This window comes from Pituophis catenifer, unplaced genomic scaffold, assembly GCF_029215685.1.
Source record: "Pituophis catenifer annectens isolate HBS135680 unplaced genomic scaffold, rPitCat1.0.hap2 SCAF_1, whole genome shotgun sequence".
In the NCBI taxonomy this organism is placed as follows: domain Eukaryota; kingdom Metazoa; phylum Chordata; class Lepidosauria; order Squamata; family Colubridae; genus Pituophis; species Pituophis catenifer.
Window position 1 is genome coordinate 294,918,384 of NW_027256881.1, and position 23,766 is coordinate 294,942,149.

The window sequence follows — 23,766 nt, forward strand, 5'->3', positions numbered from 1 at the left end:
TGAAAAGCACTTTTTCCATTGGGGGAGATTCACAGCTGCTGAATTTTCTGCAGTTAATAGAGTCCTTTGATTCACAGCAGTGCCCCTTGCACAAAAAATACTGGCCTTTGTGTATTACCAGAAACTAATTTTCTATTTGGCTGAAAAGGGAAAAATTGGGTTATTGCTTCTCCCTCCTACGGAGCTTTTCATTATGCCTGATGCACTCAACTTCTAAGCTCTTCTGAGAAAAAAAAATAACTGAAGAGGCAAGAGGTAGAAAAATGAGCTTGTTAGCACATTAGAAGTGAAGTATCTTGGTGGGCCCCAGAAATTCCCAGTGGTGTGTTAACTTATCACTCTATGCATGCTGGCACTGATAGTCTCCCAATTGAGCACTCTCTTTTCGCACCAAAGGTGCTGCCAGGAAGCAAAGGCTGAAGGCCCACAGGAGAACAGCCTGCTATCAAAATAAGCTGTTTTTAAAAGTCTGTTTGAATGGGTACAATGCTTTATGAAAAGCAGGGTGGAGACACCTACCTGCTTTCAAAATGTTCCTGTTCCAGAGGTCTCTAAATGAAACCTTTTTAAGGTTTATTTTATTATATATAGTGTGCATAGATCCAGAGAGGATAAAAGTGAAGCAAAGTTTGTTTTCAATGCTTGCAGTTTGAGTAAAAAGGTTACAAAGATAGATCATCATCAGAATTGCTACTATTGAAGGATAGCATTATCTTTTCTTATAAAGACGAAGGCACAGAAGGTAACAAAATACAAATTGTCCTTCCAATTCCGGAAGAAATGGGGGAAAAATCTGAGTCCTGATCATTCTGTATGGCTTGTCTTTAATCATTTGAGAAAAGCTCAGTTGACAGACAAAATAGCACTTTCTTTAAACCATATTATGGTAGCCAAAGTTGATGTAACTGTATTCCATACTCTTCTGATTTCGTACTATTATTAGAATATATACATATTAACTACAAAAACAATCTGTTATGAAGTCTTTTTGACTAAAGACATGCTTTTGGGAATGTACTTTCAGGCTATATCTACTATACAAAAGCCTCTTTATATAATGATATAGGTGGGATAGTTAGAAAATAGCTACAGATGATAAATCCTGTTAAGAGTTGGTCTGACTCTGACTTTGTTAATAAGAGATTGTTAGCAGTAGTAGCCACAGTCATAATCACCGATTCAAAGAGGAACAAATAACATGAAAGCTCTCAGGAAGAGACAAGCTAAACAACTTCTAAATGTTGCCTATATAATACTTGGCCTTTCCTGAAATTCTGGCAACAGAACTGGAGGCTATCTGTCTTTTCATTAGCAAGGAAAACTTTCTTTTCCTTCTTCACCTTGGCCCAACCAAGCCCCATTAAAGCCCATGAGGAATTTAATTCCTTTCTACTCTCTGTGCTTGGCCTAGAGACAGAGGAGACATCATCATCTATAATAGACAGAACATACAAAACATAAAAGGAAAAAAATATTGCTGAGTTACAAGTTTTAGAAATAAAAACTGAAATTAAGAAAAGAAAATATATGAGGAACAGTTAAGGGAACTAGGTATGTCTACTCTAATGAAGAGAAGAATTAGGGGTGACATGATTGCTGTCTTCCAGTACATAAGGCACTGCCACAGAGGTGTGGGGTTGATTTAGTCTCCAAAGCTCCTGTGGACAGGACAAGAAGTAATGGGTGGAAGTTGATTAAAGAGAGATCCAATCTGGAACAAAGGTGAAACTTCCTGACAGTAAGAACAATTAACTAATGGAATAGCTTGTCTCCTGGAGTAGTCAGTGTACCATGCTGAAAGTTTTCAAGTAAAAATTGGACAATCATTTGTCCGGTTTGATATAAAGTCTCCTGCCATAGGCAGGGAGTTGGATTAGAAGATCTCCAAGGTGCCTTCCAGCCCTGTGATTCTATGGTTCTAGGAGTTTTTACTTCAGCTAAATAAAGCCAAGTATCCTATTTTACTAAACATGCACTCTGACAGACTTCATGAAGAAAAATAAATATAGAAATTTTACAGTGCACAATTACTTAAGGGCTATCTGTATCTAAATGTGCAGTAATTTGATTACATTTCTATTTAATATTGCAATGATCAAGAATACAAAATAGTGATTTTATAATCAGAGAAAGCAGTAATTTTGCACAGTAAACCATCATTTAAGACTGTGTCACAGTATCTTTGATAAGCTGCATATTGGTTTAAGCTAATGCATTATATGCCTCTAGGGAATGGCAGGTCAAGAGACTGGATTTTAACATCAAAATCTATCCATTAATCTTGACTTAAATATAATCTACCCCTGTGGTAAACGGAAGAATGGGTATTCAATGAATTACTATTATGAAATATAGCAGTAATATATTTTCTCAATAATATAAGCATAAATTCTAGTTTGATCTCTTATACATTCTAATCAATCAAGTGCATGAGTGGCTTGGTTTTACTTTGTTTTTATGTTAACTGAAAAAACCCGAAGAGAATCACAGAACTGTGCCCATACAACTCTATCCCATCAATTCCAACTTACTTTTAAAAGTATTATTATGCCATCCTATACTTATCTACTTTAATGTGAATGTCAGAGAGTGAGAAACTCTGTGGAATACTATATTTAAGATCAACTTGTCATAATGTTACCTAAATTATGGTAAATCAAAAGAAAATGCATGGGCACAAATTGACAAATTTGGACTACTGTAATGCTCTCTAGATGGGGCTCCCCTTGAGGAGCACCCGGAGGCTCCAACTGGTCCAGAATGCGGCTGCGCGGATGGTTATGGGAGCGACATGACGTTCCCATGTAACACCTCTCCTGCGCAAGCTGCACTGGCTCCCGGTGGTCTTCTGGGTGCGCTTCAAGGTATTGGTTACCACCTTTAGAGCGCTCCATGGCTTAGGACCTGGGTACCTACGAGACTGCCTTCTGCCACCGGTAGCCTCTCACCGGCCAGTACGCTCCTACAGAGAGGGGCTGCTCAGGGTGCCATCGCTCAAACAGTGTCGACTGGCGGCCCCCAGGGGGAGAGCCTTCTCTGTGGGGGCACCTGCCCTTTGGAACGAGCTCCCCCTGGAGATATAGAGGATCCCGGATTTATGCACTTTCCGCCGTGCCCTCAAGACTTTTTTATTCCAACAAGCTGGGCTGGCCTAACTCTTTTTAATTGCTTAATTTTAATTTGCTTTTTAAAAAAGGGGTGTTTTAATTAGTATGAGCCAAATTTGTTTAATATGTTTTAAATTGTTTTTAAATTTTATATTGTATGTGTTTTATCTTTGGCTATTCACCGCCCTGAGTCCTTCGGGAGAAGGGCGGTATATAAATCCAAATAAACCTAAACCTAAACCAATGTTTTGTACTAGTTTTATTTTAAAATAAGCACAATATTTTGGCTAGGGGGCTTGGAATTTGTTAAAGGTCCCCTTACATGGCTTTACTATTAGTTGATTAATCCTCATGGCTACTGCTTATTCTGATTTATTTTGGGGATCTTTTTACTATTTTAATGATTTAAAAATTGTTTTGTTTTATACTGTTAGAATGGTTAACTGTCCAGAAACACTTGATTAAGCTGGGTGGTTATAGAAATTAATTAATTAAATTAATGAAATATTTTAAATCACACTATCAATACAAATTTAAAATAAACAACTAATAGAGTAAATTATTAAGGAAGTCATGATTACCATAAGACCCTTGCATTATTATCTAAACATCTATGTACATGAATATATACCAATTATATTGTTTTCCTTCATATGCTGTTTTTTAAACTCACATCTCTCTGAGGATTTCACCAGCTCCACTCAAAGAATACCACTTTCTTGGTCTTACAAATCCTTTTGATTCATTCACTCTTGCTTCATGCAGCTGCTTTGCAATTCAATACTCATTCATTATCTCTATATGACCAAATCATCCATGTCAATGTACTAGTCACAACATCCTTTCATTCTTGACTCAATCTCTTTCTCCACTCATTCCCTTCCCTGTTTTTACCCACCTTCTTAAACAACCAATTTCCATTATATATATTTTACTGTTTCCCTGGCACACGCAACTTACAAATGAGGGCAGAAGCATGATTTTTAAACAAACATTCGCTTGTTGCAACTGACCATATATTAACCACAAAATTATCTATTGGCTTTTTTTTTTTTTGCCATTTTGAAGTAGATGCTTTATTTTCCTTACCAAATAACTATCTTTGTCTTAAATCTATTAACATTAAATTCATATTCCTCACTGCACTGGACAATCTGTCTAACATTTGCTGCAAACCACTCAGATTGTCCGCTAACAACATGGCACTGGCTGCACTCACATCCATGGTATTCTCAAACAATGCACCTCTAATATCATTACAAGCATTTCTTATATATTAATTGAAAAATGCATTAAACAAATAGACATTGCATGTCCTTCTCTTACTTCTTACTCAATGTTAAATTAATTGCTCAGCATCTCATTTATTCACTGCATGCTTTATTTCCATCATACATTACAGTACTCTTATTGCATTCCCAACTCCATGACTTATGCAAAACACTCCCTTATTCACTTGCTCTAAATCTACAATTATACTATTTCTATAACACGTTTATGTATGTGTAGATGGCATGATTGCTCAGGAACCAAAATCTGATTTACATACCCTGGGTCAAGCATAAAGCTGCCCTGCATGTCCCAACTTTTACTCATTATCAGCTCCTGAACCACTTCAATAAGAGTTCTGCTAAATATCTTCTCAGGCAGATTTAACAAACTAATCCCCCTGCAATTTCTTCATTCACTTTTGTCATTGTTCTCTTTGGGTAAAATAACAATTATTTTAATTGTCAAGCTCAGAAATAGTCTTTGCCCATATTGAACAAGAACTCTGTAAGCAGTTCAGATTCATACTCTACCATTTTACCAGTCATAAGCAATCTTACTATATTTTTTTACATTCTCATAATATTTATAACTTCTTATACTCATTTTACAGCACTCTCTTATCACATTCACTGGAGCATAATATGTGACAACTATGAGCTTTTATGTTCCCATTTGATGAAACCTGCAACAATACATACTTTCTGGCATAAATTTTAGCTCTTCCATTCATAATTAAATATTTACTCTTATTCCATGTATGCATTCATCAATTCCATTCCATAAGATCAGAGACCTTCTGATTTCATAAACAATATTGTTTTCAATTTATTTATCATGTTCCTTTACTATTCTGTTATCTTCCATATGCTATGATTGGCAACAGATGGGCCCATGAATATTGATCTCCACTTCCTACATTCAATCAACCAAAGTTTTTATACGGTGTTTCCAATTTATTTTCCTTCATTACTTAAAACCACTTGTCAGAAAGTCATTTTTACCCAATGTAGGTAAAACACTTTAAGACAGCGGTTCTCAACCTGGGGGTCGCGACCCCTTTGGGGGTCGAACGGCCATTTCACAGGGGTCGCCAAAGCCCTCTCTCGCCCCCCCACGCCTTCACTCACCCTCACTCTCTGCTCTGTTGCATCGCCGGCCGTTCGCTTACCCCGCCCACTCCCAATCTATTGCTGCCTCCTGAGTCCCAGCTGATGGCTAGAGGAAAAAAAACTGTTTAAATTCTTGCCGCGGGGCTTCAAAGGGCTGCCCTATAGCCAGTGGTGCAGCCGAACCGTTTGTTAAATTGCTGGCTTGCCCCGCCCCTCCGCACCACTATTTATTGCCAAAAAATAGTGGTGGGCGAGGGGCGGGCGAGCCAGCAATTTAACAAATGGTTCGGTGTTTTTTTGTAATTTTATTGGCCCGCGGAGCTTCAGCATAGGCTAATTAGCCCTTGATTAGATCGGCTCCCGACCCTCAGCTGATTTGCTCTCAGCTGTTTTGCTCAGGGCTCTGCTGCTTCCTTGCAAAGAGTCCTGGAGCAGATTTTTTTTCCCCCTAGCTATGCTGAAAAACAAAACTGAAACTGCTTTGCTGTTGCTGCAACGTTGAAAAATTAGGTAGGCAGATTTCTTTTCTTTTTCCTCACCAAAAAAGGTAGGTGCAAACAATGGGAAATTTAGGGAAAAAGAGGAGAGTTCAAGATTTTAAAACACAAAAGAAAAAAAGCTCTATTTAACTAGGGAATTGTAATAATTGAGATACTATTAATTGTATATTGTGTTGAAAGCAGAAATGGTTAAGTTGTGGTTTGGAGGAATATATGGGGAAAATTATTTGGTTTATTATTATTGGTAAATATAATTGATTTGTAAGTAATTGGATTTCATGGAAATAATTGGAATATTCATGTTCATATTGATTAATATACAAAAAAGGTAGTTATATAACTAATTGATTTATATTAAAATGTTGAATTTATATTAAACAACTGTAATATTACATAATTAACCAATGTGAGGATGGATATAAAAATAGATGACAATGGGAAGGGGTATAATATAGAATAGAAGGGAAAAATTGAATTTGATTAAGATTAGAGATGAGGATGAAGGGTAATATTGGTTTTTTACAAAAATAGATGAGGAATAAATATGGCAAAAAGGAAATATAGAAATTGTAAATTTAATTGAAATGACTAAACACTGTTTAAATTTGTGAACCGGCCAAATACTCTGTTCAAAAAAAATACATTGTATGTTTGTATGTGTGTCTCTAATTATTGTTATTTATTCATATTTGTTCTCTTTTATTTTTTAAAGTTTAACAATTCATTCTTTATCTTAATATCTTTATATTTGTTTGGGGTTGGCTTTCTTCCATCTTTTTTATCGTACAGCAATCTTTCTCCTCAAACCTACCACCTCTCTCTTTTCTTTCCTTCTTACTTTCTCTTCCTCACCCTCTTCTTCTCTTCCCTACTTCCTCTTCCTTTCTCCTTCTCCTCCTCTCTTCCTCTCTCTCTTACCCTCACTCCTACTCTAATTTCCCTTCCCTTCCTTCACCCCTCTCTATTGCTGTATCCTTTTATGCATATGGACTACTCAGAGGGCTGAAAAAGTTATTTCTGACTGGTCTTCGCACTTTTGACCAGTCCTCGAACTTACGACTGTCCTCACATTTTACGTTTTTGCCCTATCCTGTCACCATGGTGAAGAGAAGCAGTTGTGAAATGAGTGACATGGTTGTTAAGAATGCTACAATGGGCATAAATGCTGACCAGTCATAAGTGCGAAGACCGGTCAAAAGTGCGAGGACCTGTCAGAAATGACTTTTTTCAGCCCTCTGAGTAGTCCCTATACACATAGCCATGGCCACCCGGTCACATGACCAGCTAGCCACGCCCACCCAGTCACATGACCTCCAAGCCACGCCCACAAAATAAGCCATGCCCACAGAACCGGTAGTAAAAAAATTTAGAACCCACCCCTGGTTAGGGGTCACCACAACATGAGGAACTGTATTAAAGGGTCGCAGCATTAGGAAGGTTGAGAACCACTGCTTTAAGACAATCCATATGTTACTATTGTGACTAGGTAATGGTTTTGTGTGTCATCACCCAAAGAAAGAACACCTTTATCCAATTTTGGATAATTTATCCAGGTTTGGGAAGCACTGCTTTTTATAATGATTTTTAATAAGATAGAGACAGGACAAGCTCATCCAACATAGTAACATGCTGCTTTCTCTGTTAATGTTAAAAATACAATACTTGTCAGTCCTGTCACATTTTACAACTGCACCCTTACTTTACTCTAAGCACGCTCCAACTAATATCCTTAGTCTAACTAAAGACCACCTGGCAATTCAGCATACAGTTACCTGTATGTCACAAACTATGAAATATATGCAGCATACTGATTGTATATTGTTTAAAAACAAACTAAGTCCATGAAATTCCAAGAAGCTCTTTCTATTTGCTCCCCGCATACTGTTTTTCTCTGAAAAAAGATTCTCTGAAATTGTTTTATAATTTGCCAGGCAGCTACAATCTGACTCATGTGTATATCAACAGCAAATTGGACTTTCCTATTCATTGTAAATTATACTGATCAACCCAAAAAGGCTGCACTGGGTGTAGAATTTTGTGCAGACCGTTTTCAGTGCTGACTGCCTAAACAAATTATTAGAGTAAATATGATGCATGAATTGGTGAATAATGTAATTCTGGTAAAAAATGAAGCTGATCCTACAACCTTGAGTCAGCAGACTTCTGGAAAAATCTCCTGCTTTTCATGATCTATTACACTCCCTTATTCATAATCAAATACACCTCCTTAAAAAAATCTTGCCTTGATGCAGCAGGTCCTCTGAAGATCAGAAGTCAACAGATTTTATTTGGATAGCAATAGTGATGCATCTTTGGACAAAGAAATTGACTCCAGGATCAGAAAAGTCATACAGGCTCTAGAGTAAAATATGTACCCAAATGCTCAATCCACAAAATGTCTATATCTACACTGATGAGCAGATATAATCAGGGAGAGACTGCTTAAGAGCCATAACAACCTAACTTTACTATTAAAAGATCTGTCTGTTGACTCAAAGGGTTTATAAGCTTAGGAGACAATCCTGATCACTGGATATCTGGCTTAGATGGAATGGACAATAAAGAAAGCTAAGAAAAAAACATAAAATTAAGACCTGGCCAAGATATTAATATTTTTATCTGAACAGGCATAGTGTATATCATGGGTGTCAATCTCGCATGTATAACATGGGTGTCAAACTTCCATCAAGTTGTTGTCACGTGACGTATTGTGATTTTTTTTTCTCTTGGCAGAGCTGGGGTGGGCATGCCCCGTGAGCCACCAGTTTGACACCACTGGTGTATATAAATAGAAAAGAGTAACAGGAAGTGAGTGGTTACTGAAATGATCATTTATGCATGGTATCATAAAGGAACATCTGATGAGCCTATGGGGCACTGGATTGTACTAAAGGTATCAATAATATTCAAGCAGCCATGTTGCAGAATTCTGGTAGACAAGTTAAGCCAAACAGGTGTGGATGCTTTTCATCAGAATGCTATAACATTGGTAAATATCAGATTATCAATAACTAGCCATCACCTATACAAGGCTCTGGAATTTGACACATTTCTGTCAGTAGACAATATTTTGGGAAATGAATGTTGCTAAAGGCAGACAACGGAATGAATTTGAATGGCAGAGAGCCATTCCGAAAATCATCCAACTCTTCTATACGTTAAAAAGTAATAAAATATTCTAAATCATCAAAGAAAAGAATATTATTTATCATTCATTCATATTCAAGGAAGTCACTGTAAACAGGACTTTGGGGCTTCTGCTGCCAAAATATCTACTTTTAAAAATCCAACTCTCATTTTTATGTATTTTATCAATCTGGACTTCTCTTGTTTCACTGAAGGCAGTATAGATACTGAAGGCTAAAACGTTAAGAAGACTTACCAATCTCTTTGCCTTTCCCCTTCCAGTACATTAAAATGCCTTCCTATATATTTCTTTGAAGACTAATGGAATTTCTTTTCTGAATTTTGAAGAATAGGAATAGGAGTAAAATAAATGTTTTTAGTTACTTAGGTCAGCCTCCCCCAAGCTGTAGAAGACTACAATTAACCACCAAGGAAACTAAAGTGAAGAACAGGATGGGAAAAACTGATTTACTGATATCCAAGTGTTCTAAATTATATTTTTGCTCATGGATCTGTACTATAGCAGATTGTATGTCTTCACTGATTTAATTAGAAATTCTTACACTAAAATTTGTTCCACTCAGAGACTTGATAACTTCTGATCTTTTATATTGCCATTCCTATGTATGATGATTACTATAGCTTTTAAAAAAACAGGCAACTGTTTATTATTATAAGCTGATAATATTATAGAGAAAGAATCTTAATAAATCAGCACTGTGTTTTTCCCATCACTCTTTTGAGCACCAATTTGAAAAGCAACACTTCTCTCCCGCTCCTTTAAAAGCTGTCAAGCTGTTCAGAGTAGTTTGCAACATGACAATAGTACTATTGTGAACTGTGCCTGGGTTTCCTTCCCACCGCGAGTTAAAATGGGCAGTTCCTATTGCCTATGATTGGTGTCCAGTGAAACAATACAGAGCCAGTTTTTTATCAGCTCCACACCACAAAAGTAAAGCGAAGGAACCCAAGCCTCCATATCATGCAGAACCATATGCCAACCCTGCTGGTTTATCACTAAGAATCAGGATCCATCATGTCTTCTGTGAAATTTCACCTCACATACCTTCTGTGAAATGCATGGTTTTCCTGAAAATTGAACCTTTTCACAATAGCAAGAACAGATGGATAGGAACTGTGGCTTGGCAACAGGGTTTTTTTTAAAAAAATCCATACTCGCAATAAGTAGAAGCACTCTAAATGAAATGGATAATGTATGACCTTTATCCTATTTCTTTAAAAAAATGAACACATTCACATTGTCATAATGTCAGCTTCTTCTTCTTTTTTTAAACTTTTCAAGATTTCATTCTACTAGAGATTGTATTAAAAGAAGATTCAGTATAAATTCTTCTTTACTTCGCTTATGTTTTAACTAAACATAAAAATATATATTCTGGATTATTAAAATTATACCAAAGAATTTTGCAGTTATTATATGTAGAATATACATAAACATTTTTTTGTTAAAGTAGCACAATAGTACAGTGATTTTAGCAATTCTTCATACAATCAGTATATTTTCTCCAAAGTAAAAACAAAATTGATGTCACAAAAGTCACATCTTGTGTATTTAAATCATTAAAATTTTAAAATAAAAGAATTAATGGAAAAAATAGATAAGTATACCCCATCATATTAATTTCATTTATGTTTTATTCCTTCACAAATTTGTCTAGCCTTTTTCAGACAGAAAGAGCAGAATTTTGTTTGTTTAGTGGGATTCATTGTTACCTGTTAAATTACCCCTAATTAGATCTCTATGTTTAGTGCAAATCATCACAGATTAGAAGAGTTAGCAGAAAAGGTGATGTGACATATTTTCAGTATGATCCATAGGTAAGCCCACACATACAGATGCACAATATAAAAACAACAACGTTTACATCTCTGAAATGAAGATATGTGAACAACCTATATTACAAATGTTAAGAGAAAAGTTTAAAATTAATCAGTTTTCTATTGAATCTACAATGTCTAAAATCAAAGGTATTTAAAGTGATGTTTTGGAATTACTCATTACTTCCTTCACCATAAAAATACAACCAAACCATACTCTCTCAACATCTAATTAATAAATGACTGATAACAAGCCTAAGCTGCATTCACTACCCAATTGTTAGGCAAAATATTGCCCACCCATGCTCCCTGGTGCTGTATTTTATCTCTAATTTCATGATCAAGCCCATAAATTGGTTTCAAGGGACAAAAAAGGACCATCAAGTATCTACCATGACAATACAAGAATGCTTACAAGAAAATGCACTTTAGAAACAAGTAAAAAAAGAAGACAAATGAAGAAAAGGTACCGAAGTCTGAAAGACAGTCATCAATACTGACAGATTACTGTAATTTTGGCTGTCAGAACAATTGATTTAGGCAGCATATGCCAATCAATACACTTGCAATTTACTGAACAACATTTGATATACAGTTAACCAAGACATGTTGCAGTCTCAGACTATTTTTAATGGACACAAATTTTACAATATGTGCTTTGGAATCTCAGCACTATTTAGTGAGTGGAATTTAGCTGACAATGTTATATAATTATTATCATATAATGAAGTAAAATTGTTAGAATTTTGATATTCAAAGACTCATTGTTGTCACCTATATAATATGTATTACAAATGATCTTCCAGATACTTGCTAAAAATATCTTTTAGATAAGTGTTAATTTAAAATGCATATTTTTCACTTCTTATACAACCTTAAAATTCAAATTGTATTTAATTACCATAATCAGGTATAGATTTTAAACTAGTTACATATAATTAAATCTAACTTTATCAAATCAAATACTGGTTTCAACTCCATGGGAAATGTCCAAAAGAGGCCTGACTTACCTTAACAAATTACACTATGTCCAACCAAGCGTCCTCTATAAACATAATAATTAAAATAATATCCACTACTAACCAAACAATAAAATAGCACGAACCTGTTCACTACAAATAATTATGTCTAATAAAGAAATGAATATCATTGACAAGAGATGCAAAGACCAGCTCAAAAGTAGCAGCTCACTATTACAATTAATGATATTTAACAGAAATATAAGACAGCAGCATTTATATAACATATGTGTCCTTTGCTATTGATTTTGAAATTATTTATGGATTGGTTTGTAGTCAAAAATGTTTCTTCAGGTAATTTAAAGATGAATAAGTTTAGAATATATTTTTACAAATAATTTTAATTATTCAGAAGTCATTCAAAATAAAGTATTTTAAATCAAATTAACTTTGTTTTCACTAAGAAACCACTTCTGGACTTTGTGCTTAAGGTTGAAAAAAAATGAAATTCAGTTTGGATTTTGCTGATTAGATGGGCTTTGTTGTTATAGAAATGGCTACCATATATTTAAAAGTTGAGACTGTGTTTATTATTTTATTCTATTGTGCTATAATAAGTCAATACTTTTCTTTCTTTTTTGCCTTTTGCTTACACTTTTTCTTCTTCCCTTTTTCATCCCCTACTTTCCCACTATTTTCATTTTTTCTTTGTATTTTATATTTTGATAAACTAATAAAAATTTGGATGAAAAAATAAAATAATCAAGTTGGAGCCAAGCCTTTCTATTATCTCATTTTATTCTTGCAATTTATTTAATCAATATTATCTTAAGGTTTTCAAAACTGAATTTATGGAAACTCCGGATATAAATCAAACATATGATAACAGTCCTAGGCATGATTATTTGAAAGCAAATTAGCTTATGCTCAGCTGAACTTGCTTCCGAGTGTTTTCTTTCTGTTAAAGGATACAAATTTTGGTATAATGGAATGAGCGATTTCAGAGCTCTGCTTGCATTTATAGCTGTTGCTCGAACCATAATAGGAAGAATTTTTCCATTCACAATAGCACCATCAAACAATGGACCAAAGAATGGAACCTGAATTCAAAAAGTTCAGAAATTCAGCCATTAAATTAGTAGTTTCTACAACAATTAGCAATCAGCTTTAACAAATGTTTACACCTCTCATTAATCATAAATTATTTAAAATACTGCTTGATGCCAATATGATCATCTGACATTTTCAAAAAGAGAGAATTCTTTTGTTATATTAATACCTGCTTCAATTATATTATATATATTTATATTCAAATTTATTTTAAGATTAATCTGATATACCCAATAATATCATGAAAAATTTCTCTTAAAGGCTAAAATATAAGCAAGGCTGAACAGGTTGCAAATTTGCTGCAGGGTATGGTTGTTTATGAAAAAATATAAATAGTTTGTGGACACCTTAACATACGATTAATTTATAAATGCAATTAATATCAAAATATAAGTATACGTTTAAAAGAGGTAATGGTAATTTATGCATGTATAAAAGGCCATCCAAACCTTACTATACAATATACAACTTACAATAATAAAAACAATTAAAACACAGAATATATAATCCAAAGGAAGCTCTGGGAAAAAAAACCCATGAAATAAAAAACTGAAACATCCCACAAGGGGTCTACAATCCATTCTCACTCAGATCTAGAAACAGACCCAAGTGTGGGGGAGGGGGAGGGGCTACAACTCTCAGATGGGAAGGTGCTCCAATGGCAGATACTACAACAGAGAAAGCTCATTAATGTATGCTCTGATCCAGGGTTATCCATAGCTATTGGCGAACTGCAGCTATTTAATTACAAAAACAATGCTAATGCTATTGTTCCATAGCCCAAACGATCTGTTGAAATCTGTGCTGAAGATGAACTCTTCAAGATGTTCAACTCAGCAATCTGCATAGCACCTCATCCCCTATTGATGGGACATAGCATAAATCATTAGAAGATGCCTTATTTTTTCATACTCTGAATACTAAGCATATTAATTTTTCACTGAATATATATCCATAAGCATATTTTCAAATTCTATAAAAATGATGTTTTCTTCTGAAATCCATAATATGCTTTGACTAGACAATGTGAACATCATTTTCTAAATGTCTTAGCTCAATCGGAATAGTTGGAACATACCTCAGGTTTTTTCATAATCTGAATACTGAACATGTAATTTTTCATTGGATATATAATAATAAGTACATCTCCAAATTCTGTAGGAATGATTCCTCTTCTATAGTCTCGAGTATGTTCTGACCAGATAATGTGAACTTCATCATTTCCTAAATGTCTAAGCTGAAACAAAAGAAATAACATAGTAGTTCCCAAATGTCTATGAAGATTCTCAGTTGTCTAGGTCATGATTGTCCCAAAGGTGCTTACTTTCAAAAGGCAACTGGACTTTCTTGTTTTGCTAGAAGACATTTTGCTTCTCATCCAAGAAGCTTCTTCAGTTCTTCATGACTACAAGGCATATAAATCCTTCCATTCGCCACCATTCAGTGAGAACTGAAGAAGCTTCTTGGATGAGAAAATAAAACATCTTCTAACAAAACAAGAAAGTCCAGTTGCCTTTTGAAAGAAAGCACCTTTGGGATAATAGTTCCTATATAATACATTAATTATATAGAAATTTCCAGAAATTAAAGAAACATTCAAGGTGACTACATTGCATATAATATCAAAATGCTTTCTCCCAATCTTTTTATTTATAAATTTTAATGTTTGCTTTATGGTTTATTTTATTGTACACTGCCCAGAGTAACATGTGTGAGAGAGTGGCTATATAAACATGACGAATAAATAAATATAGGAAATGATCTTAGTAAACCACCAGACTGTATCCCTAAAATATGATGCTACTAGAACAATTACTATTAACAATTATTTTTATTACTTTTCTTTTTATAGTTTATAATTCTGTTTAAATGAACAACTTTTTAACATAAGGTTTTTGTTTTGCAATTATTGGTAGACAGAACTGTCATAAACCAATATGATCAGTTAAAAGTATTTCTATAGTTACAGCACCAGGTTACAATTTCTACTAAAGCACTGAAAAGGAATCAAGCACTGGAAAAGCAGAGATATCTGAAATTTCATTAAAAAAATCGAAATAGTTGAAAACATTCTTCCTTTATAGCCTCATCATGTGTCAGCTTTCATAATAAGTTTACGTTAACTGAATACAAAAGAAATGTGAAATAAATATAACCAGAAGGGACGATCAAATTTAATTTTGATACATTAATGTCATATGCTGTATATGTTACAATACCAGCCAGAGTTAATACTAAGCTGCAGGCTACACTGAGATTTCCAAATGGCAGATCATTCTAAGTGATACCAAGTATAATTGAAGTAATAAACGATAGTAAAAGCAAAGAACACTGGCAGGAAGAATTCAAGTATTTACGTTAAAAAAATTAAGTAAGTTAGTTTTGGAAAGAGAAGACAAGTGAAATAATGCAGGGCTCAATTTCCTTTTATTTATCTATTACATTAACCCTTGAACTCTTGCCAAAATTATCACTAATGTGTAGAACCCTCTGATCTAAAGAAGAGATGAGAACATTACAATTTTTTGATGGCTAGTTGCTTTTGTTTAGGATTGCTTTTGTTACCCACTTCACTTTTTACCAATCCTAGTTAAATTGTTAACATTTTTTCTTTAAAAAAAGGGGAAGAGGAAAACGTACTCTCAAAATGGATATATTCAAATATACCCATAATGCAATTCGCTTTTAGCATAAATAACGATATGCAGAGCACAGGAGTAAAAACAGTGAGGGGAAAAAAACTAAAGGAAAAAGTAAATACATCCTATATAGATTTTTTAAAACATATGTGGACATATAAATATCTTTCTCTTCATTCTAACAGTATACAAAGCAATTGAAAAAAAATCATTTGTAATCATTTATTCAACAAAAAATTAGAAGATAGATTATGTATTTCCTTCTGTGCAAAAAGTAAATGCACCCTTGGTGCCTTCTTTGGTAGAAATAACCACAAGTAAGCATTCCTTATAACCGTCTACCAGTCTCAGATATTGGCTGGGAAGAATTTTTTCCTACTCCTGCATCCAGGCTATTTTCAGCTGTGTGATGATTTAAGTGGTTTCAAATCACTTTACAGCCTCATGATGGGGTTTAGATCTGACCTGGCCAGTCCCAAAACCTTAATTTCCTTTTAACCATTCCTTGGTGGATTTACTGGAATGCTGAGGATCATTGCCATGTTAAAAGATTTTCAGTTAAACTTTGATCTTCTGATAGATGAGCTCACATTATCCTCAGGCATACTCTTATTCAATGAAGAATTCATAGTAGATTTTATGATGGTGAACTGCCCAGGCCCTAATGCAGCAAAGCAAACCATAACATTTCTACTACATGCTCTACAGTTGGTATCAGATTCTTCTGGTGACATGCTGTCTTTTTTTTTTGTTTTCTAGTACTACAACTAAATAACTCTGTATTTGCCTTTCTGTCCAGAGCATGTGTTCCAGAAGTCCTGGTGTTTGCCTAGGTATTCATGAGCAAATTTTCCTTCAGGACAGTTAAGGTTTCCTTCTGGGACATCTCCCATGCACAGTTTCTTTCTTTTGATAGACTCATACAGCTTTAATATCAATAGTGGTGAGAACTCTCTGTAGTCACTTGACGACATTAGGGGATTCTTTTCACATTGTGTGTTCTGTTCTCTGACTGAACCTGCTGGGATGGCCACAGGCAAGTTGGTGGTTGTCTGAAATCTCCATTTGCAGATGATGTTGTGGACAGTGGAATGATTGATGTCAATCCAATTGCTTTGTTGTTTTTTTTAAATCCCTTCCCATACTTATAGGAATTTATACTTTTTTTCTGAAAGCTTCAGAGAATTTTTTTGACCTAAGCATGGTGACACTACATACTTCAACAACAAACAGCAAATGAAAAGTCTTGAGGATTAAATAAGATTTCTCTAAAATGTTCTATTCATCTATACCTGATTCTGATTTTAGGTATTTTAACATAGTGATAAATATAGGATGCACTTATTTTTTCTGCATGTAAAATTTGCATTTTTTTTTGTTTTTTTTATTTTTAAAATTTGATTTATATGACGCCCTTCTCCGGAGACTCAGGGCGGCTTACAATGCATTAAGCAATAGCCTTCGTACTTTTGTATATTTATACAAAGTCAGCTTATTGCCCCCACAAACTGGGTCCTCAATTTACCTACCTTAAAAAGGATGGAAGACTGAGTCAACCTTGAGCCTGGGGAGATTCGAACATGCAGTAATTGCAGGCAGCTGGATGTTAATAACAGGCTATTAGTCTGCTGCGCCACCAGGCTCCATTTAAATTACACAATGGACTACAACATGTAAATGGTGCATGATATTTGGTAGAGATACCCCCTGAAATCCACAAGGTCCTCACCCATTTGATATTCTAGGAAACTTGTTTTCCAGGTCTTGAGGTGGGTGGAGCCCCTTGTTGGGGGCATCTTTTTGATTTTTGTTTTGGTCGGTTTATATAACATCTTGTTTTGATTTGTTTTGGGCTTTTTTATACTGTATTGTGCGCTGCCCAGAGTCAGTTGGAATTGGGTGGTGCCAAAACTGAATTAAATAAATAAATAAATAAATAACATGATTATGCAGTAGTAATCGTTCTCTGCGGTGTTTTCTGGGGATTTATCTGTGCCCTCAGGGTCACCTGAATCAGAGTGAATTGGTCCATTTGCATTTGAAAGGCAAAGGCCACTCTTTTGAAGATAGCAAAGTTCACATTTTGGATAGGGAGGACCATTGGTTTGAAAGAAGGGTAAAAGAATCCATCTACTGTATTTTTTGGAGTATAAGACACACTTTTTTCCCTCCTGAAAATTTGGGTGCATCTTATACTCCGGATGTAACCCCGCGCAGTGCCCAAAATGGCTACCCAGAACAGCTGCTGCCTTCTCTTACCCCTTCCGCGCTTTGCCTGCTTTTGTCACTGGAGCTCCCTCCGAGGATCGGTATGCTTTTGAAGCTGTTTTTCTGCCCCAACGCAAGCGAAGCGATCTTCTGTGCTTTGCCAGCTTTTCTAATTGCTGCTCCCTCCGACAATCAGCTGTACTTTAGAAGCACAGTCCCACCCAGCCCCAACCTCAAAACCTGGTAGGCAGAATTCCCCCCCCCTTCCCCAAAACTAAGGTGTGTCTTATACTCTGGTGCGTCTTATACTCCAAAAAATACGGTATGTTAGAATGGAACACAGAGGGGGAGGAATAAGACACTACCTATCTCCAGTCTACATTGCAACCCTTGCAGCAATCCAAGAAGATTCCACAACCAATTGCACCCTGATTCAGGTGACCCTGAGGACATAGATAAACCCCCAAGTGGTCTCAACAGCTCTTAGAGAGTGCTAATGACTAGATGACTGCAAAGAAATACAATCCTTCCATTCCCCCTCACACCATCTTATTCTTCCATCCCACCCCCCATCATAACTGATGAAGCTTCTTGGATGTGAAGTGAAACATTTTCTTCTTCCTCAAAGAAAAAAAGTCTAATTGCCTTTTGAAGAAAAAAGCACTTTTGAGATATTCCAGCAAAGGAGCCATTTTTTATTTAGAACTGAAATATATCCATTTGCATTGTTTAGGGACTTTCTGATTTCTTTTTCTCACTAACTTATAGTGAGTGGTGGTAAGGAGACCAGTCTTTTTTCTGATACTGGGACTCTATATTAGAGGCTTAGTTCAACAATACTAATTTGAATGTTTATCTATCCGGGAACCAATCCCTACACTCCCCCCCCCTTTTTTTTTTCTATCAGGGCCTGATGAAATAAATTTGAGTTCCAATTGTGCAGAGTATCTTCCATGTCTTTTTGCAAATAAAGTTTGTTTAATTGTCTTTACCATGCATTCTCTGTCAGGTCTTCTCATAGTGCTTCCTTTATTCAATCTGATAAAACACAATTACTTAAGAGCCACTACCCATTCGGTCTTCTGACTTGTCAAACACTGCTATAAGGTTACAAGGCTGTATTTGTTGCAAATATGTGCCAGGGTGTTCTCAGGCAGAAACACAAACATGTCACCAGCAGTGCATCCCAACCAGACTTCTGTCTTTTAACTTTAACTTTTGTTATTGAAGGAACTACCAATAAAGGCTTTATTTCTTTTTTCTCAGTCTCTTAGGTTAGCACACTCTTGACTTAAAAGAAAAAATAGTTAAGGATATGCTCCTTAAATTCCTGGGTCAAATTCCCATTACATCTCCATGCGTGCTTGTCCAGTGAACTCTTCCTGGAGCATGGCTGCCTTATATTCCTCTTACATTCTCTGCTTCTTGAGCAGGAAGCAGTCACTCCATCAGCTACTTTCAGCACTCAGCAATCAAGATATACCCCTTGAAATCAGCAGCTATTCAAGAGATTACTTTTTTTACCCCTCTCAGCTAAACTCAAGAGTTCCTTAGAACAGTTTCTGTGACATTCTTCTTTTCCCTACTGAATTCCATGGCAAAATTCTTTTTGTTCGCTCAGTAAAATATGCAGATTTTATTATTTAACTTTTTAACTTTAAAAGTAATTAGATTCCCCCCCCCTTTTTTTTTTAAAAAAAAATCAAATTGGAAGCAAAGATATTATTTTCTTTTTAAAAATATGCTGGACTAAATAACATAATGTGGAATACAGAAAAACCAATGTTTCATTTAAATGCCATTCAGGACAATCATACTCCTTTAGTTATGTACTTCTATATCAAAGGCTCCAATATTTCTAAGATCTTGTTGAAAGAAATGAGACGAGCCCACATTTGAATTTTTCTTTTCCTTAGCTGGCTCAAAAATATGCTTCCTATTGGGGAAATACTTTAGACGAGCTCAAGGACAGATCAAGTTTTTCTGCCGGGTGGAGTTATGATTTGGAATCATTTCAATCCAATGTAGTACTATTTTTGCTCTGACTATACATAGTATTTTCTATATATATTAAATTAGTATTTCAACAACAGAAATGCTAACTCCTTAAAGGAAGATGAATGTTTCTGTAACAGCCAGAGACAGATGGAGAATTGAGAGAAATCTGATCGAAATTCAAATTCAAGCACAAAGACTGAGGGATAGCAGTCTTCATTGTGTCCGGCAGCTGTTAATAATCTCTTAGCTTTTTGTTCTTTGTTCAGGTTTGCCAACTATTAGCAGAAATGCACCTAGAGGCCACTGTATATAAATTAGCTGAAGACAGGAACAAAATAAACTATACAAATATCTAATAGAGGAGACAATTTCACAATTCAAAACACACTGACAATGTCTTCTCGAATGGTGACGAAACATCTGCAACCAAATTGCCAAGCTCAGAGCTCAAACCAACAGCCTAACAATTTCACAAATCTAGAAAACAGATGCTGCTAGGATGTCCCTTAACAAGATATTTGTAATCATCTGAGAAGTGAAACACACCCAGAGCTTTTCCAAGCGAGGACCCAATTGTTGGGGGCAATATACTGACTGTAAAACGCTTAGAGAGGGCTGTAAAGCACTGTGAAGCAGTATATAAGTCTAAGTGCTATTGCTATAAGCAGTTCTCATGAGAATGAGTGATTGTGAGTTTCAATTCTGCATAGTTTGATGATATTTCACTCTTACAACTATGAAAAACTCTGATGTATTTGCTTATTTTGTTTTAACTGCAGTTTGCTGTGATGCCTGAATCTGGGCATCTTAACTATAGGTACTGAAGATGAAAAACTCAGCCTGAGCTATATCAGAATCGCTGAGTTCATGTTATGAAATACCGCTTAGAGCCTCTGGGTCTATCAGTCTATACATCTAAATAAATAGGCATCTTGAATTGTAGGAGAAAAATGGCTGTTTGATGGGAGTTTTTAAGGTATCAGTGGAAATTTTTAGAGCACAAAGTCTGTTAAATAATAACACAGGAAATTATTAGAGACTGAACATAGAACAAATCTGAAAATTGCCAGAGGCATAGCTATTTCTCTATACTAACTGTTGATGATATAATTCAGTTACAGGTATTAAACTCCATGCTGAGGTCAACCTGCCTCACTTCTTCCAATATTGCACTTCTACGAGTGCTCATTAATGTGTCTGTGGAATGGATTAGAACATCTGAAGATATACGTACAGAATAGAAGGTTTTAAAATCTAATGATAGCTCACCATTCATTGTAATAAGACAAATATTCCCTGTCTCTCTCAATTTATGTCAGTAATGTGTAATTTATTGGATTTTAAATGAAAAAAGAAATACCAGTAGTGCAAAACAATTTATTTTTGAGATTATAATAAAAGGTCTGGAGTTGTTGATTACATATGCTGGCTACAAATACATGTAATTGGTAGATGATATTTTAGTATTTTAGATATGGTTGTTCATGGTAAGGTGTGCATCCTCTGTTTCTAAATGTCCAAGTTAGAAATGGATCAGGAAAAAAAATTTTTTTTTAATTGGCTCAATACTTTTAGATACTGGAATTACATTATTCTGAAAGACTCCCCTATAGCTAACATGTATGTTAGTGAATCTAACTCAAAATGAAACTCTTTTTATAACCCATTCCAGATCTGAAGAACTGGGCAGTTTACAATAAATGCAAGCAAAAAAACAACAAATATCACAATAAAAAACATAATTACAGCCACCTATTGTCAGTCAACTGGGGCAAAAACGTTTGGAAAAGAGCTGCTTTAAATTGTTTTTCAACCATTAATAAATTTGGGTTATTTCTTGGGTGAGGATATATCTAAAGCGTAGACTATCAGAGACATGTATCATTTTTCCCACAGTTCACTTTGAGACTACATGTATTGCTTGTATACAAAAAATAAAGAACAATTTTACAAGCTTATTCTTTAAGATTCTTCCCATTATTCATGTTGTCTTTTACTATTACAGACTATAGTAGCAAAGTATTGAGAATATGCAAAACCTACTTCTTCAGGCCTCCCAAATTGAAACACTTCACATCTAACAAGAGAAGGCGATGGCTTGGCCAACTCAACAGGTTCTGCCTAGAAGAGTTCAACTCAACAGTGTAACCGAGCGACTTTGTCAGATGCACAGAATATTTTTCATAATGCCCTATAGATATTGAGATTCACATTGAACCAGTCACTTTAAACAGGGTCACTATCTGGCCCAATCATGACATGAGAAGAATGAAAAATACCTGAAAGGAAATAGCCTTTCATGTTTTCCTGCCAGTGTGACTCTTCCAGGTAGCTGTGTATGCTGGAATGACAGAACTTTGAAATGGCCTCCAATCATTTAATGAACCAGCCTTTATAGTTGTTAGATTTACTGAATATCCTGTTTTTCCTCTATTAGTTTTTCCAGAATAACTCAGTGAGATGGATTTGATGGAGAGATAGTCAGTGGCCCAAGGTTAATCAGTGATGTTTATGATTGAAAATCTCTCAGGTTTTAGTACAATAACTTAATCACCACACCACACTAATTAGAGTGTGAAAGGTTACTTTGGAATACCTACCTTTTTTGTTAGGGAGTCATCTGAATCACAAGGCATTCTGGTTGATACATGAAACATTACTTCAACCATAGAGGTAGCAAAATATGGAGTGGTCAAACCAGTGCTTTTGTTTTTCTGAAGTCCTCCCATAAAACCACAATGATTTGTTAGGTTCACCTAAAATAAAAAGCCATTGCAACATAAAATATCTGTATAATATAAATTAGAGGTTTTTTGGACTAGGTCTATAGGATACCAAATGAAGGGGGAGAAAAATACATTTGTTCATTGCCATTAATATTTACTGACTCCATTCGAAATCAAGACTATTGATTATTTGATAACAAATATTTTGGGTTCACAAAGCTAAAAAATGTTAGCCCAACCTAGTTAAATCTACATAAATAATTTCACTCTGCCACAGAATTATTCCTAGCACATGCTTTGAGGTGGTTAGATGGCACACCTAGCACATGGACTCCCAAAATTGAGCTGTTCTACATTAATCCCATCTACTGTTATTTCCAGTGGCAATTGGAATGGTCATTTTTAAGAATACTACAGGTAGTCCTCAACTTACAACAGTTCATTTACGGTCAGTTCAAAGTTATGTCACTGAAAAAAGTGACTTGTTTTTCACTGATGATTGTTGCGGCCTCCCCATGATCACATGATCAAAATTCAAAGCAACTGGCTCATATTTATGATGGTTGCATGTCCCAAGGTCATGTGAGCACCTTTTTACTTTTTGACAAGCAAAGTCAACGGGGAAGCCAGATTCACTTAACAACCATGTTACTAACTTAAAAACAGCAGTGATTCATTTATGGCAAAAAAGGTCATAAGATGGCACAAAACTCACTTAACAAATGTTTCACTTAGCAACAGAAATTTCTGGCCTAATTGTGGTCTTAAGTTGAGGACTACCTGTACCACCTTCATACTGGTGGTTTAACACTGATCTATACTATGACATTTCAGACAATTTTAGTAGCCATCATTAGGCTCAATGCAGTGGATACTGGAACTGCGAGTGGGAAAGATCAGTCTTTCAGCAAGAACATTTCCTCTTAATAAATGGAGCTCTTCTAAAGAGCAATTTTAAACAAGCGCTAGCTAGGATTGATGTTGTTCCTAGATGCAAAAGAAGCAGAGCTGGTCTTCCTATCACCAAACATAGAACTGGCAAATTTCACAAATATTGAAACATTTATGAAAACTTACAACATAATCTTCAGGTATTGTAAGAATAATTGTGAAACTAACATGTCCCTGTTCTTCCCACCATCCAAAGAGAACTTGGCTTTTAAGAAAATCACA

At 35.3% G+C, this 23,766-nt stretch overlaps 1 protein-coding gene across 2 annotated transcripts in view; it reads right to left on the bottom strand.

Annotated features, from left to right (window-relative positions):
* The window catches only part of RALGAPA1 (Ral GTPase activating protein catalytic subunit alpha 1), a 123,609-nt gene that overhangs the window by 14,910 nt on the left and 84,933 nt on the right, over positions 1–23,766 (bottom strand). For both annotated transcript variants that reach the window (XM_070940525.1, XM_070940535.1), the window contains 3 exons: positions 22,468–22,623; positions 14,101–14,259; positions 12,885–13,012 (listed from right to left, as the gene is read on the bottom strand). In XM_070940525.1, the coding sequence (XP_070796626.1) occupies positions 12,885–13,012; positions 14,101–14,259; positions 22,468–22,623 (443 nt within the window). The remainder of the gene's footprint in view (positions 1–12,884; positions 13,013–14,100; positions 14,260–22,467; positions 22,624–23,766) is intronic.